The following is a 17862-nucleotide window of genomic DNA, read 5'->3' as shown; positions in this document are numbered from 1 at the left end:
TTCCGAACTGGTTCTGGACACTACTTCAGCATAAGAACTGTTCGTCGGGAGCGTCATCAAATTGGTTCCCATGGCCGAGCAGTCGCACACAAGCAGGAGTGGCGTAAAACTTGCCGCCACTGGACTCTGGAGTAGTGGAAACGTGTTCTCTGGAGAGATGAATCAAGCTCTACTATCTGGCAGTCCGACAGACGAATCTGGCTTTGGCGGATGACAGGAGAACGCTACCTGCCCGAATGCATAGTGCCAACTGGGTCCCGTGTGGCTTATTTGGTAGAGCATGGTGTTTGCAACGCCAGGGTTGTGGGTCCGATTCCCACGGGGGACCAGTACGGAGAAAAACATTTATGAAATGTATGCATTCACTACTGTAAGTCGCTCTGGATAAGAGCGTCTGCTAAAATGTAAAGTTTGGTGGAGGAGGAATAATGGTCTGGGGCTGTTTTTCATGGTTACAGCTAGGCCCCTTAGTTCCAGTGAAGGGAAATCTTAACTCTACAGCGTACAATGATATTCCAGACGACTGTGCTACCAATTTTGTGGCAACAGTTTGGGGAAAGCCCGTTCCTGTTTCAGCATGACAATGCCCCCATGCACTAAGCGAGGCCCATACAGTAATGGTTTGTCGAGATCGATGTGAAAGAACTTGACTGGCCTGCTCAAAGTCCTGACCTCAACACCATCGAACACCTTATGAATGAATTGAAATGCCGACTGCGAGCCAGGCCTAAATCGCCCAACATCAGCGCCAGACTTACATCCATTCAGCCACAAGAGCAATAGTAAGTCCCCGCAGTAATGTTCCCACATCTAGTAGAAAGCCTTCCCAGAAGAGTGGAGGCTATTATAGCGGCAAGGGGGGGGGAAGGGGTGGACCCAACTCCATATTAATACCACGATTTTGGAATGGGATGTTTGACAAGCAGCTGTCCACATACTTTTGGTCATGTAGTATACATGGTGAATATCTATGGTGGGTATTGTTATTTACCAGTTTGTGAAGCTCACAGCGCAATCATGCATAAAAAAAAATTAACTTATGGCCATTATGAAAATAAAGCTCTCATTAGAAATAAACTATCATTAAGAATAACAGGTGAAGAAAATAGATTAATCATGAATGTAAAACCAAAAGTATGACAGAAAAAATACATTTTTATTTGAATATAAAAGTAAAAAACAGGAGTGTTAACAGTTTCCATTGCAGAGGAAGATTCATTACAACAACTTCAATCAGGCAGTTGGTTAATTCATCTAACCAGACAATAGACTAAATGTCCCTTACAGCTACAGCACTGATATGTAAAGAAATAATGACAGTTGTATTGGCATGTTGGTCCACATTCATATTTACCAACCAATTGTGACTGGCCTGAACATGTTAGTGTTGAAAAGAAAAAGTGAAAGAATAAAACTAATCAAGACTAACATTAGGGTAGCAGAATGACAATACAAAGAGAACAGAAACAATTAAAGACAGAAAATATGTACATAAGTTTGAACAAAGTTTCAAGCCCAGACTAACAAAAGGTCAAAGGTTGGACAACAAGGCTCAACCACATCTCCAGCTGACAGAAGCCTAGCTAAATGGAGTCACCCTCATTGCAATATCATCTGTCTTTAGGGTCAAATACCTTACAATGTGGCCAGACCTGTCAGTAAACTACACATCAGGGAGACAATAAGCCATAATCACAGGAAGTCCCAAGGCACATATTACAGTACCATTTCCTGTTGCTAGGCTAATGAATGTGACATTTGAAACATTAAGCTGCACAACATAAAATCCCGAGAGCATATGTATGTGGAGCGGGAGGCATATGTAGCTTAGCGGCGGTCCTGTGCCCATTTTAAGTAGTGCACAAAATACTAGAGGATTGTGTCGGCTGCTATGTGGCAAACTGTAGTGTTTCTATTTAAACAAATCCATCCATAATGTATGAGAAGTTGCTCAGTGAGTTTTTGAAAGGGAGAAAGGTGGCGAAATCAGCCGGCTGAAAAACGATTAGGATACAGTCGTATAACATCAGAGGATTAAATAAATGATAACAGATGAAGCCGTTTGTACACAGATAGCGCCACTAGAGATAAAAAAAAAGTATTTTTGATTAAAATCCCTTAAAGTAAAGCTGCTCTAATATTTTCAAGAAGATAAAAGAAAACAAAATGTAAATCTGGGAAGGTGAGATTAATACAAATTGAGGCACACTATAGCCCTGTCATCACAACAAGCAAAATGAGGAACAACATCACTCAAGGCAAATAGTTGGGCAGCAGGTAACCTCAAGGTTAGTGTTCGGCCCCATTGTCTCATGTCAGATAGCACGACGGCAGTCTGCGCTGAATTGAGGTTGAGGGACAAGCACCAAGAGTGACTCGATCTGACGTAAGACAATGGCGTTGGGCCAGTATAACCGAATGTTCGCCGGATCAAATCCCGAAGCTGACAAGGTGAAAAATCTGTATAATGCCCTTGGGCAAGAACCTTAACGGCCTACCTGGAGCAATTGGGGTTATGTCTGCCCCTAGCTGGCTCTGACCCCAACTCGCTGAGGGTGTCTCAGGAGTTGGGATATGCAAAAACACATTTCCAATTCACACAAGTTCATTATTAAATGAGCAACCCTCATCCTTAGTGACCACGTTTTTGAATTTCCTGTTTGAATGACATCACTCTAAATTAACTGATTTGATAAATGTAGTTAGATATGAACTAAATCTGTCCATTGGTACATTTACAAAAAGTAGCCAAAGTACAATTATTATTATTATTATTTTTTTTTAAATAGCATTTTGGGGTGGCAGATCTGGCAGTTTCCTCTAACCCCTCACTTCTTGAAGAACTTCTTATTGAGAAGGAAGATGAGCAGGTTGACGTTGACTTTGGCCTTGTCGAACATCTTCATCACCGCCACTCCCTCGTACTGGAGCTGCAGCAGGTCCTACACACACACACACTTCTGAAATCCAAGATCTTTCAAAATAGCAACACTGAATAATTTACCATTACAGCACCTACAATATAGAGCACCGATTTCAGTGAGACTGGGATATGCATCAATCACAGACCATAGGTTTGTATTGAAATGTCAGTTCTAGTTTAATTCTACTACTACCCAGACTCACCTGGTATTTGAGGGGGAACTTCTCCATGTCCACCCCCATAAAGCGAGCCTTTACCTGGAACGTGCCGCCCTCCTCACCGGGCACAATGTCAAAGATCACATTCTTAAACCTGAGAGATAATAAGAAATGTAAATATATTTGATTTGAGGCCCTAGGTAACCATACATGGTGATTTGGTAGGGTGGTGTGAGTATACTCACTGTGTGACTGGCAGGTCCTCAATCTCCAACAGGACTCCTTTCTCATGTAAACGGGCAGCAGTGTAGGTCAGAGTGGGCTGCTTGCTCTTCTTCCCTTTGCTCTCTGCTGCCTTCTTTCCACTCACCTTACTGAGGGGAGAGAGAGAGAGATGGAGCTCAGCACAGTAGCAGTCTGCAGTCGTTTTACTGCTGAACTTCAAACAGTGTGGTCACACTCCCACATGTGTTTGTGTACCTGTGTTTGGCGGTGAGGTTATCCAGGCAGGTGGTGATGTACTGGCTGTAGAAGTCCACCTGTTCGCTGTGGAAGGAGCTCTTGCAGTGAAGGCTGCCCATGGTCTGTCTCAGCTTGACCAGCTCAGCCTGACGACGCTGCCGGTACAGACGCTGGTGGCGGATGTCCTGGGAAGGATGGTTTGGAAAGATAGGGTTACATTTGGGGGGGCAAATCCAAATGGCGACCAATTGTGACGAGCTACACCATCTTGGTTTAGGTGTAGTTGATTTGGTATGATAACTTAATTAAAATGTCATTGTGTGTGATGTGTAGTGTCTCTATCCACCTTGGCTATGAGCTGTAGTATCTGTGTCTCAGAGTCAGGTGGGGTCAGGACCCCCAGGCTCTCCAGCCTCCTCAGGCTACGCTGGATCTTCCGCTTCTTCTCCTCCAGAGACAGGTTGCCGTCGGCAACAATTGACTGGTTCCTCTTCATCTTCTCGGGGGTGCGGGCGTCCCTCTGGGCACGGCGATGCATCATCCACCCATGCTGCACCTCCTGAGAGGAGAGGAATACACCAGCAGTTAGGGGGTTAACTACTACCAACTCCCTGCGGAGGGATGAGAGTGAGGAAGAGGGTGTGTGGGAGCCCAGTGAAGAGCTGTGGAATATACCTGATCCTGAGAGGAGGCGGCTCTGAGGACCTCACTCAGTGTGTCTCCAGGCTGGGCTCGGATCACGTCGATGATCAACTGTTTGGTACTGCAAAACACAAGCACACTTCACATTAGACATGCCATTTTCATAGTGCGATGGTCGTACCACAGTGAAATGTTAAATGGTTTAAGCCCCTACCTGAGGAGAATCCCCCTGGCGTCAGGGTGATCGTCAGAGCCCCTGAACACATCAAACTTGCTGGTGAGGGTGAGGGACACCTCCATCTTACTGTACTGGGCCAGGGTCTGTTCTGTCTGGGGCTCCGCGGCGCTCACAGCCCCATCCCCAACCAGAGCGTGGATAGTGGGCACCTTCCCCAGGTCTCTCAGCAGATTCAGCAACGGGTCAGACTGGTCGGGACACAGGGAGTCCTGGTGCTCCAGCAGAAGCTACACACACACACACACTTTAGTGCACAGGATCTACTAAAATGAAAAGGTTTGTACCCAACCAACGTCCCCCAGAACCCATTAAACTAAAAGTTTGGATGAGTCTTCATCTTATGTGGCATCCAGACCTTGTGGGTGTTGAGGAGCTCACTGATGGAAATATAGATGATAGGCTTGTTGAGGATGACCATCTCAGAGTACTCATCAATGTTAAAACGCTCCTCTGGCTCGGGCACGTCACACGCAGCATGCAGGAACTTACTGCGGAAGATACATGAACAATGCTTAAGAACCATTTAGCATGTATAGCCTAATTATAGTAACAAAGCTCTCTTCTGAAAAAGGGGGTGGAGGCTGCGCTAAAATGCCAGGACGACTCACCGGAACTTGGAGTGCGTCAGGGTAATGTAGTCGTTGAGGGCGCGCAGGTGAGGGCTGTCACCGTGGAAGTGTTTGTGTGCGGCGGCATGCTGCAGGATGCGTGCGATGGAACCCAGGATGCGGCGCTGTTCAGGGAGCAGGGAGGAGCCGGCCGAGAACTCGACCACGTCAAAACCATCCGGTGCCACCACGGCTGGGTTCATGTAGCGGTAGTACACCAGGTTCCCCACAATCTGACCACAACACAGCCATCATGTTCCCCACAATCTCACCACAACACCAGCATCCCCACAAGCTGACAAGAACGCCAGTATTCCAGAAAGCCGGACTAGTGACTTAGCGAGATCTGTCAAACCAGAACTTTCCAGCTCCAGAAAAAGAGCTTGAAAAACAGCCTGATCAGAAACCATAGTAGCACTGAATTCTCTGAAGTAAAACTGCTACCAACTAGGTTAACTTGATCTTAGCCTGTCTTGGTGAATAAATACGGGACTTCTCCGCCAATAAGGTTGTTCAGCACTATGACTTGTCCCTTCTTAGAAAATCCACTTGACATCGGAGCCTGCGGGCTTTGGCAGTGCTTTACAAAGGAGAACGACTTACAGGACCTCGAATACATCCTTTAGATCATTCAGAAGACTGTGCAGAAAAACAATAACATTCAAAAATACAAATCACTCATATCCGGTCAATTTGCTCAACACATATATAGCACATCTAACAACATGATAAAAATAGCCTAATTCAGCCTTCAGATTTTCCAAAGTCATTGGTGTTATAGATGGACACATATTCCCAATTCAAAGACCCTCTGGACCAAATGAAGGAGACTAAGTGAATAGAAAATATTTTCACAGCATAAACAGGTAGCTATTGAATATTGTAGCCAACACTTCCAGCAAACCAAATCATTTTCAGAAACAGTCATTCAATTCAATGATTTTCCTTACTTCTTTGGTCAGATGATCTGTGACTACTAAACATAGAACACATGGTTGCCCGGGTGGTCATGAAAAGCACTATGAATTCAATAAATGATTATTCATCCTACATAGGCCATGGAATGGGCCTAGCATTGCATTTGTGACATAGGCTACTACAACTTACATATTAGGCCATAGCCTTGACACTTAATATATCACCAGCGTTGCAATAAAAATGCTTATGAAGTGAAAACATTAGTCACCCATGTGTGTAAGCTAGGCCTATTAAATATTGGAATCATGCCACTTCACTTGCGCATTTACTCTGTCTGCAATTGTCTGCCAGGCTCCCCCTCTGGCTTTTGCAGTAGTGGATGTATTACTTGTTTTGGTAAATACACCACAGTACCAATGTATGAAATCGAGCACACCGGCATGCAATCTCCATAGACAAACATTGGCAGTAGAATAGCCTTACTGAAGAGCTCAGTGACTTTCAACGTGGTACCGTCATAAGATGCCACCTTTCCAGCAAGTCACTTTTGTCAAATTTCTCCCCAGTCAACTGCCCCAGTGAACTTTAAGTGCTGTTATTTTGAAGTTGAAGTGTCTAGGAGCAACAACGGCTAAGTCGGGAAGCGATACGCCACACAAGCTCACAGAACAGGACCTCCAAGAGCTGAAAATGCATCCTGCCCGAATGCATAGTGCCAACTGTAAAGTTTGGTGGAAGAGGAATAATGGTCTGGGGCTGTTTTTCATGGTTCGGGCTAGGCCCCTAAGTTCCAGTATAGGGAAATCTTAACGCTACATCATACAATTACATTCTAGACAATTCTGTGCTTCCAACTTTGTGGCAACAGTTCGGTGAAGGCCCTTTCCTGTTTCAGCATGACAACGCATGCCCTCGTGCCCAAAGCAAGGTCCATACAGAAATGATTTGTCAAGATTGGTGTGGAAGAACTTGACTGGCCTGCACAGAGCCCTGACCTCAACCCCATCAAACACGTCTGGGATGAATTGGAATGCAGACTGCGGGTCAGGCCTAATCACCCAACCTCACTAATGCTTGTGGCTGAATGGAAGCAAGTCCCAACAGCAATGTTCCAACATCTAGTGGAAAGCCTTCCCAGAAGAGTAAAGGCTGTTACAGCAGTAAAAGGGGGACCAACTCCATATTAATGCCCATGATTTTGGAATGAGATGTTCGACGAGCAGGTGTCCACATACATTTGGTCATGTGAAAATATTTGTTGTGTTACAATTGTTTCAGACTTGTTAAATATTGGGCTCAGTCTTTTGACTCCATATCTATCGACATGAGGATCTTTTTAAATGTTGCGCGCACGAGCCAGTTGTCAGATCAACCAATCTGAGCTTTGCTTAGCCTAATAATTTAAACGAGAAGCAACGGTTCTGGAACCAAGAAACCCTGAACTCCCTCATCTGGTTAAGACAAGCCGGATACGTTTGGGAAATCCTGAATTTGTTAAACCATCTTTGTGGAATACCCCTCTGGTTCCCCACAATCCAACCACAACACAACTAACAGCACATCATCACACATGGAAGGTTCAGATCCTGTCTAGCTGATAAGCGTATCTAAGTGATTTAATCATCGAGTCTGGTCAGTAGTGTACCTTGTAAAGCTCATCCTTGCTGGCCTGAGGAAACTTCTCGTGTAGAGAATCTCTCAGGACCTTGGCTGTGTAGCGCATCCCATATCTGTGGGAGGAAGGAGAACGTCAGAGTGTTGAACTCTCATCACAGAACATAAAGCATCAGAGAAACAAGTCAAACTAAATCAATTAGTAGCCAAATCTGGTGAGGGGAAGACGTGAATGCCCAACAGCTGTTTGATTAAGTTGCTGGTGATTCAAATGAATTGCACTGAGAATGAAAAGGAAGCTCTGCAGAGTGCATATGAAGGGCCTCTTACGGTAATTTATGCAGGTTGCTGGTGATAGCGTTGAGCAGGCGGTCTGTGAGGTTCTTGAGGTTGACGATAGAGATGTCCAGGCGACGCTGCACTTCGGGGTGGGCCAGGGCCTGCTCTGCACTCACTTCATAGGGCAGGGAGCTGGAGAGAGGAGACAGAGTATGTTGTGTCTGTATAGATGTACGTTTCTCAATGGACCTCTTGAAGCCAATCTGAGAGTGTAAGCGTACACATCTTTAAAATACTAGTCATGAGAAAATCAAATCAGTGCATTCAACTAAAGTAAGTAAATCAGTCTGCATAGTATATGTATTTCTTGCTGTATGCTGACCTCTAGTGGCCAAGCTAAAATTGTCTAGTCAACTCTAGTAGATGGCTCTCTATAGGAGAACGAGTGTGTGCCACTGTGATACTACATTTGCTCCTGGTTCAGTGCTGACCTCTTGTGGCCGGTCTGGGACTCGGTCTGGTTGACCCAGCTCTTGTAGATCTCGCAGGGGTCCGTGCGGATGCTGAGGGTGCGGTCCTGCAGCACCTCTCTAATGGCCGGCCCCAGGATCTCCTTCAACGCGGTCTGACCGCGGGCATGGCGGTAGAAACTCACCAACATCTTAATGACTGTGGGGTTCCCAGTCACCACCTCTTGGGGCTGGTCCACCTTCCACCTGAGAGAGGAGGGAGGGAGTGAGTAAGAGAGAAATTGTGTTCAGTGCAACTTGACACCCCTGACAGCCTTTGTGTGTATAGTGTGTGAACACTGACTTGATCTCGTGGCGCAGCGCGGTGGTGAAGAGCTGCAGCAGCAGGTAGGCCTCCCTGCAGTCGGAGCCGTAGTTGAACAGGGTGAAGATGACCGTCTCCATGAAGAGAGTTGTTTTATTCTGGGGCATCAGGAAGATCAGCTGGGCCAGGTACAGAGGCTGAGTCTGGAGAACACACACACACACTTAAATTACGCGAGCCATTGGAGAAAACTCAGCACAGGCCACATACGAGGGGGCAAATAAAATAGTCGACCCTGTATCGATAACACCTACTAAAAAAATGTTTGTTTCCATCAGCTCACCTGTAGCAGATAGAAGAGGTGCTGGTAAGCCTCCAGTTTGTCCCTCTTGTCTTTGCTCAGGGCCTTGAGGCCCTTGCTCTTTTCCTGAGCCATCATGTCCGACAGCTGCTCCTTGTTCTTCTTGGTCAGCTTCTTGCAGTGGGAAACCACCTCCTGTAGTCACGTTAGTTAATCAAATAAATGGATGAGAAGTGTGATGGACTACGGACACTACTAGGTACCTTCCAAATCAAAAATGAATAGAACTTCTGAAACCGGTGTAGCAATAATGAAATGAAATAGGCTCCGACCTGCAGGGTGACACGGTTGCGGACCAGCAGTCCTATCTTGAGGTCCATTAGGTCCAGGTCGGTCTCTAGCTGGCGGTTGGAGCGAATGGTCCTCACCACCTCCTCCCTCATACGCAGCAGCTCCCCCTCCTGGCGGATGTCGTTGTCACCCATCTCCAGCAGGTGGGCAAACTTCCTCACTACTGACAGAGGAGGGGTAGTGGAGTGGACTGGAAGAGAGCAAGATCACGGTGTTAATACGGGGGGATGTCAATGCAAGTGAGACTGGTGTTATGCAAAAGACTTGGTATTTACATTGGACTTAAGTTATGATCATTATATATATTTTTTTTAAGTGTGGGAAACCAAGCAGACTTGTGAGTGGAGCTGTGGCCACCTACCTAGCATTCTGTATTCCTCACGGGCCTTGTTGGCTCGGAAGAATGCCTGGATCTTTATAATGGCGCCCACCTGTAGAAGGACCAAGGTCAGGCTACATTTCAAGGTATGTAGCCATTTTTAGAGCTGAGGGTTTGTGTACAGGTGTGATGGTTGGTTGCACTCACTTGACGTTTGAAGAAGCGCCGACGAGAAAGGTATTTCCTCCGAGCAATCCACATCTTCACACTGGCCTGGACCTAACACACACACACACACACACACACACACACACACACACACACACACAGAGTAAGAACAACTGATGTCAACTTCAACACAGGGTTCGTCTTCTAATTTACAAAGAGATTATTTGGTCAACCTTACCCTGACCACAGCCCTCCAGTTCTGGTAGAGATACTGTAGCCTCTTTCTGTAGGCTCTCTGCTGTACGAACCTCCTCCACTGGGACTGGAAACAAACACACACACTGAGCACCTTTCAGTTCTGAAAAAAGTATTTGGGTTTGTAACGTTAGTCTGCACTGTAGTTCTATGGTTCTTAGAAATCTGACCTGGATGGTGATGATGGCTGGTAGCTGGGTGTTGAGGAAGTGCAGACGGGCACCCAGCCTCTGTCTGAGGAGGAATCCCTGGGCCCTGGCCTGCAGCTGCACCACCAGGCCCTCGCTGGCCTTCCAATGCACCTCCCGGCCGTGGGCCGCAGTTACACTGTTCAGCACCGCCTGTAGAGGGAGACAGACCACAGAGACAGTCAGCCATAATAACTGTTGGCTTATCTAATCAATACAAACTCTAGCTCTACAGCCATACTTGTTTGTACTGAATTTACAGGTAATTTTGTATTTTGACCTGTATTTCTTCATGGGCCAGGAACACTGTGCACTGGACAAAGCCCTGCGGTCTCTCCCAGGTGCCCTCCAGCTTGTGCAGGTGGAAGTAGTAGGGGCTGTCCTCAGTCTTGGTCTTCAGCCATGGGCTCCGGTTGTCCCCTGAGTCCCAGTACATAGAGATTAGGGCTTGTCACTACCTAGAAGCTTAAAGGTAGACTCAGTGTTATGACGCTGTCAGGAGCAGCACCGCAGATACTGAGATGAGCACGATGCAACATAGTAGCTGCGCACGAACACGGGTACGCTTCACTCTGCTACAATGTGGCGGCTATGGGACCAAAGCAAGTTAGTTGTTGCTGAAATTGACATTTACTTTGTGCGTCGCTGAGTCGACAGTTAATCCTGACCAATTATGAGCAGCTAACATGCTACTAAAGTGCATAGATCACCACCAGCATGAACGCAAGTGAATCACGGTAGCGGGTACGGACCTCCCGCAGATTTGGCTCTGAGTAGGGCGATGAGTTCAGCCTGGTACACTCCAGCACATTCTGCCACCACGCTCCGCAGCGCCACCTCAGGCAGACGCAGGACTCGCAGAGTCTGGGACGCCTTGCCTTCCTTCACTGCCTGGTTCACGGCCGCCAAGCCCAGGGACACTGGCCAGGGAAACACACACACACACACAGTTAAGATAACGGTATACATTTTGTGACTATATGAATTACAGCTGTTGTGAGGAAACCCATCAGCATAGAATTTCACCATTGCTTTAAAAACACGATGTGGAGGGTATTATGCCAACTCACTCTTCAGGGCTCTTTGAGTGTCCTGATTGGCTCTTCTCACTCCTTCCTGAATGTCAGCCAACCACAACTCTGCTCCTGGGTCACGGTTCACCTGTGATAGGACAGGGCACAGCATTGAATAATGAACCACAAAATCTTGTTTAGATTCCGTGTTTTAAACTATTATGTCTTCCTGGCTGACATACCTCAGCCTTCTGCTTCCGGGCTCTGATCAGTACGTCATGGTAGCGGCGGGCATTGAGTGTCGTCACCTCCTCAAGGCCACTAGAAGGCAGCAGCAGTGCAGCCAGAGTCTTCTGAGGGTCGCCTCGGCACAGGGCCTGGTTAATCAGGCCAATGGTGAGGATCTCTGGGGACAAACAGGAAGCAGATCCAGTCAAATACAAGGTGTTCCTCTGGTTTTAGAATCAAATAGCATCCAACAAAATATTTCTGTCAATGGACCTAAACCCAGAGTGTTTCTGGGAGTTGGTGTCCAGTTCTCCAAACGTACGGTCATGCTCTTCCTGCACTGCTGCATTTACAGAGTTTAGTCCTCTCTGGAGATCGTTCCATGACAGCAGAGCTCTCCCAGCCTTCCTCCTCTGATCACCCAGCTCCTCAAAGTACCTGAGGCAAATGACAAAGGAGTTCGTTAAAGTATACAGATCTGCAACCAGGCTACATGGAGACAACGGAGAATTGTCAGGAGAGTGGTACTGGAAACCCACCTCTGGACTAGGCTGTCGTTAATATCAGCCAGACCGGCTGCAGGGCTGATCAGCGTGGCACAGAAGGCTCCCGCATCTTTGGCCTCCACCGCCTGGTTGATGAGAGCCACCGCCGAGAGCATCTCCACTGCTACGTACAGCTCCTCCTGCTGCAGGTCCCCCTGCAGGCACAGAGGACCACATTCACTACAGTTAGTTTACATACAACAAAGTTATTCAATTTCAGTAACCTGGTCATTTTCCCCTATATTGTTTATATTACTATATAAAAAATATAGTATATTTCTATCTATTTTTTTTACCAAAATGTTAATGGAACACAGTCTTGTTTACAGCCAAGACAGAATTGCAGAGAAAAGGAGTTGAGTGAGATGAGGGAGATTAGGTGGCCATGGTAGCTTAACGGGCCAGGTGGGGAACTGTAGCCTAACCTACCTGAGGACTTTGTCGCTGCAGCGGGGCCAGTTCACTCTGGTAGAGCGCTGAGGCAAAGGGGTAGACGTCTGGGAGGTGGGCATCAGGGTCCATAAGAGCACGAACAGTCTGCCTGGGCTCCCCAAGACGCAGGGCCTCATTGATGGACCTTACAGCTTTCTGCACTGAATAAACACCCACACTTTGTTTGGATGGATCTACAACGGACCATTGTGACTGCAAAGGACAGGTCATTAATATACTTACACACACATGCAGCAACTCAAGAGTCACTGGAATTGATATAGTGCATGCCCCTAGTGATAAGAACCGACTACGATAGAGTATTTAGTTGACTGTGTACTGACTTGTCTGGTTGCGCTGGGCCTCCTCGTTAGCCACACACACCGCCTCCTGCAGCTCATCTCGCTCCAGAGGGTCCACACAGCCCAGGTCCTGCCACATGTCAGTGAGCAAAGGTCAGGGGTCAGTGTGTGTGTGTGCGCGCGCATGGTGTTAATGTGCAGTTTCTCACCAGGGCCTTCTGTTCACGGTCAGTGGCCAGTTGCTCCAGGTACCAGGGCCCGTGGTCTCTCTGGAGGCCCCTCAGGGCCAGACAGGGGACCTGGAGGGCTGCCAGGAGGACCAGAGAGTCCCCACAATCCAGGGCCTCGTCCACCTGCTCTATGGCCGCACGCACTGCAAACAGTAACAAAAATATTTGGTTTAGTTCCGATTTTTTTCCGTCATCTTGTTATTTATCTGTTTGATGGTTAAGTCCTACTCACCATTCACTTTGTCAATGTTCTCTTGAATCTCACTTTGGGTCAGGTATTCCTCATAGATATCCTTCTCCTCTGAACCTTTACACTAGAAATTCAGTACACGATTACCATCCTGACACCAACAGAAACTCTGTACCAGGGATACGGCTATAAATGCATTTTTTAAATGATCATATTAATTCAGTCAGTCACCTTGGTGTAGGCGAGAGCCGCCTTCTGTGCCCGTGCTTGGCGCAGCATCTCCTGGTAGACTGGCATCAGGTGCTCCTGCAGGTTGGTGAGCATGGCGCTGGGGTTCCGCAGGGCCTGGGCAGTGACCTCCACATGCCCACTCTCCACCGCCTCGTTGATAGCTATAACCGCAGCATGGACTGGAGGGAGAGAGAAGGGAGATGGAGGCAACATTTTGATAAACTATTCAAGGACAGTGAAAACATTGACTCTTAGATGACAGTCGATGACTAAGGAACTTCAACAGTATCTGATGCGTCTCAAGGCGTTTCAATTTTGAAATCCTATCCATATCAGTTTAAGTAGAGAGTACCAATGTGCCAACAGACAACCCCTTGTCTAAAACTAACATTTTGGGCCAGTGTGAATTCATAATTTAACTTGAAATAAGGTGTATTTTCTACATCTGAAAACATCAAAGCAAAACATCTGTGCTTACCAGCAGCCTCATCCACTGTTATCTCATTGGCTAAGATTCCCCCAATCTTGCTAAAGGCTGGCATCTGGATGCCATATTTGTCCAGCTCCCGTTTCATGTTGTTAATCTCCTCCTCTGGAGAATAAATATTACCCCAAAAACACAGGAATGAGAGAAGAATATTAATATGATATTTTCCCCTTAACCCAGTTACCAGTTGTGATTGAATAGTAAGGGGCTACTAAATAAGACTCTACCTGTAAATTTGACCTTGCCACAGAGGTCATGGATCTGAGGGGCCAAACCTAGTCGGAAAAGGTAGAGGCTGAGAGCATGGATGCAGTACACAGTTCTGGGCATGTTCTTCTTATCATAGATGTCAGTCGTCTCTGGGTGGAACATCTGAAACAACAAGGACAGGTTAGGTGCAGTTCAGGTGTAACAGTAAACAAGATAGCTACTGTTATACGTGAGGAGAGGCCTAATAAAGAGTTTATTTCTCCCTTTAAAATGTACCGTTGGTAGTCCGATCTCCGCCATCGCACTGCGCCAATGGTTGATGTTGTCCGTGTGGCGGAACTGCAATCCCATACCCTGAGGGAGAAACATATGATCCGTTGGAGAAATCTGCATTATGACACCTCTTTGATATTCAGCTACACTATTCAATGCCTTTTAAATAGAGTATTACGCTTGCTCAGCACTAATTCAAATCTCAGCTCTAATGGAGTTGGTTTTCAATCACAGTCACATGTGAAAAGACTGCATTAGAGCAGAAAAGCAGGTACTTGGCAAAATAGGTAGTTCTAAAGGACCGCGAAGGTAAGCAAGAGGCAGAGTGTTATTTTTCAGAGAAAAATAAATGACAAGACTGTCAAAAGATAGTTTCCTGCTGAGAAACTCAGTCTTTCTTACTGACAGAGGCATTTCAGTAAAACCATAGGTCTGTGAACAATAGAGCAGACCTTGAAGCGTTCCTGGTCCAGGTCATAGATTTTTTTGAGGGGGATTATCTTGGGGGCGAAACAGTGGCCTAGCTTTGCCAGCAGCACCCCGTTCCTCAGCCCCTCCTCCAGCTCAGTAGGGGCAGGCAGCTCCTCGTGGAGACAAGCTTCCATCCACCTATAAAGAGAGAACATACGTCTAATGTTAACTTACTAGCGAATGTTAACGCAAGATTTTTCCAAGTATTGCATGTGATGTGTTGAAACATGATGAAGTAAGAGCAATCAGACTTAATGACAGAGATAGTCGCTTTTGCAATGTCCTGCAGACAGAATTGGCCAATCCACTTCAAAAGACAGGTAAAAATGGTTTCAGGTTGGATATTCGCCTGTAATTTTTCTTACCGCCACCAACAGCAGTTAGGGACCGTCAACAGTGACACATCACATTTTTCTCATTTCAATAGCTATTTAACTATTACTCCTAAAACTTTCAAAACTGGTTCTAGCTAACCCGATGGCATAGACACACACTGCACACATTTTTGTTTGTAGATTTACATCTCACACCATTTTAAATTGTTTATTTACATTTTTGAATTTCAATAGCTCAGTGGTCATATGACCTACTGGACTCAAACAAGGTTCAGAATGTCCACTAACTACCTTTCTATATGGTACACCCTTTAGTTTGTCAATTTTCATCTCACACATTTTGGATGAATTTTTCTGAATTTAAAATTTCAATAGCTCCTTGGTCATGTGACTAGTGACTTCAAACAAAGTTCACTGAAGCTGGAGACTCTTCTCCCTCACTATCTTTAAGCATCAGCTATCAGAGCAGCTTACATATAATTGCACCTGTACATAGCCCATCCAACTACCTCATCCCCATATTGTTATTTATTTTATTCATATTTATTTTGCTCCTTTGCACCCCAGCATCTCTCCTTGCACATTCATCTTAGGCGCATCTGTCTCTCCAATGTTTATTTGCGAAATTGTAATTATATCGCCACTATGTCCCATTTATTGCCTTACCTCCCTAATCTTACTTAATTTGCACACACTGTATATAGACTTCTCTATTGTGTTATTGACTGTATATTTGTTTATTCCATTCTGTTGTCGTTTGTGTCACACTGCTTTGCTTTATCTTGGCCAGGTCGCAGTTGTAAATGAGAACTTGTTCTCAACTGGCTTACCTGGTTAAATAAAAAATACATACAAAAAAATAAAATGTAATACTGTATGTGGGAATGTCTGTCCTATAAGTAGTGTTGGTACATGGAATATTCCTCAACTGCATATATCAGAAATTGCTATTGCAAATAGAAGTATTATGTTCAACAACTGACATTTTCAGATATTATTTTGACAAACACACCTTGGTGCTTACAATTCATTCTCTATTGTCATAGATTTGGTGGACACTGATCTTTGTGATATGACTTTCTTTAAGCGCGTACTAATGAAACTGTCACCTAATATTTTTTTCTTAAAGTCTACAAACGCTCTACATTTATTCACCTTGTTTGAAGTCACTAGGTCACATGACCAAGGAGCTATTGAAATTCCAAATTTTGAATAATTAATGTAAAATCATGTGTGATGAAAATGGACAAACTAAAGGGTGTGCAATACAGAAGGGTAGTCAGTGAACATTCTGAACCTTGTTTGAGTCAAGTAGGTCACATGACCAAGGAGGTATTGAAATTTGAATGTAAAAAAAGAAATGTTTGTACTTTGTTTACGCTCCCTAACTAATTCAACTAGGAATACAAAATATTGCTCAATTTTCCACATGTTTATTAGCTTTGGAAAGCAAATTAATGTCCAAATCGTGAAAATAAGACCTGTGCAATGTTGTGTGCAATTTTTCCAACACTTATTTGGAGTCTGTGTCACAAGTAGTTTGAAAGCGCAAATATCCGTCAAATATCCAACATGAAACTGTCTTTACCTCGGTCTTCAAAAGCAAGTTGGCTATCCATGATAGGGTGAAGTAATACTGATATAGTCTGAAGTACACGTCAGTTATTGTCCGAAACCAACTGAGACGAAAGTGTCAACTGTTCTTACCTTTTAGCCTCTTCCAAACGGCACAGGTATTGATAGGCAACATTCTGGATGCGTTGTTCATCCATCTCCTCAGCTGTCAACCGCTCATCTGTAACAAAATGTCAAACAATCATAACTTTATACAAAGTACCATCCAGCTAGCTAACTTAGCTAAATACCTGAGCTGACATGAACTTGACCCAAGTTAACCTTGACAAGTTAGCTAACGTTATATTAGGAGCCTTGCAAGTTTGCTAGCTATAACGTTACAGTAAGCCTTTAACGTTAAGGTTAGATCATTCGCTAATGTCACCTGCGATCTATAGTTAGCCACCCACCTAAAACAGGCAAAACAACCAGTTTACTATTTACTGTCTAACAAACGTAATGTTAATTAGGTTGCAAGGTCGCTTAACTTACATCCACCTGAACGCGTATGTGTGCCCGAATCTCCCATTTTCTTGACTTTTCCGACGACGACGGATTACTGGCACGTTCTCTCAAAACGCTAGTTATATTTTCTGGTCTCAAGTTATCGATATGATTTTCGCATGTGGATAGTGTTTTAATTAAATTGTTGATGCTGTTTCCACATTCAAAAAAGAATACACAATCCTTCCTACTGATTCAACTGCAGTGCACACATTTTTCTGTTTAGGTTCCGTCAAATTTGAACTTTGAATATCCCGCCATCCACTCATTGGCTAATCAGAAGCTGTTCTGATTGGCCAATACAGTTGGTCACTTTGTATTGTGGTACATGAAGTGTATTTTAGAAACGTTCGAAACATACCTGATAACCATAAATAACTTTCTGGGAGCTGTTTACTTGTTACTTAAAAAAATTAAAATAATAATGTATACATTTTGTAAATAACCATAGCTAGCAATACGATATTTAAGTTGCTGCTTCAGTCTCCTTGTTAATTGTGCCGAAAATAATGTATATGGCCAACTACTCACTTCCTATTTAATATTGCCATAGCAACAGACCTGCTACTTCCTAGCTTTCCCTGGCTCCACAAACCAGT

General features: G+C 45.1%; 1 protein-coding gene across 2 annotated transcripts; it reads right to left on the bottom strand.

Moving 5' to 3' along the window:
* Window positions 1–1135: 1135 nt before the first annotated feature.
* Window positions 1136–17517, bottom strand: iqgap3 (IQ motif containing GTPase activating protein 3). Of its 2 annotated transcripts, none has more exons than XM_014201121.2 (36): window positions 17252–17517; window positions 16853–16940; window positions 14792–14948; window positions 14343–14420; window positions 14084–14228; window positions 13848–13961; window positions 13370–13548; window positions 13181–13262; window positions 12928–13091; window positions 12761–12848; window positions 12414–12577; window positions 11979–12139; window positions 11762–11877; window positions 11454–11617; window positions 11269–11359; window positions 10951–11118; window positions 10479–10618; window positions 10181–10351; window positions 9994–10077; window positions 9795–9866; window positions 9630–9699; window positions 9250–9458; window positions 8960–9112; window positions 8656–8819; window positions 8334–8558; window positions 7894–8034; window positions 7595–7679; window positions 5032–5264; window positions 4779–4911; window positions 4400–4650; window positions 4219–4306; window positions 3890–4102; window positions 3562–3728; window positions 3327–3455; window positions 3127–3235; window positions 1136–2942 (listed from the first exon to the last, which is right to left on the bottom strand). In XM_014201121.2, exons 1-36 carry the CDS (start codon window positions 17286–17288, stop codon window positions 2829–2831), a joined length of 4947 nt encoding a protein of 1648 aa, XP_014056596.1. In that variant the 5' UTR covers window positions 17289–17517; the 3' UTR covers window positions 1136–2828. The 2 variants fall into 2 exon arrangements, with proteins under 2 accessions (XP_014056596.1, XP_014056597.1); XM_014201122.2 differs by having other exon boundaries at window positions 9795–9860.
* Between the last annotated feature and the right edge of the window lie 345 nt (window positions 17518–17862).

The sequence above is a fragment of the Salmo salar genome, chromosome ssa05, assembly GCF_905237065.1.
Source record: "Salmo salar chromosome ssa05, Ssal_v3.1, whole genome shotgun sequence".
In the NCBI taxonomy this organism is placed as follows: Eukaryota; Metazoa; Chordata; class Actinopteri; order Salmoniformes; family Salmonidae; genus Salmo; species Salmo salar.
This window is presented reverse-complemented; position numbering and strand designations above follow the sequence as displayed.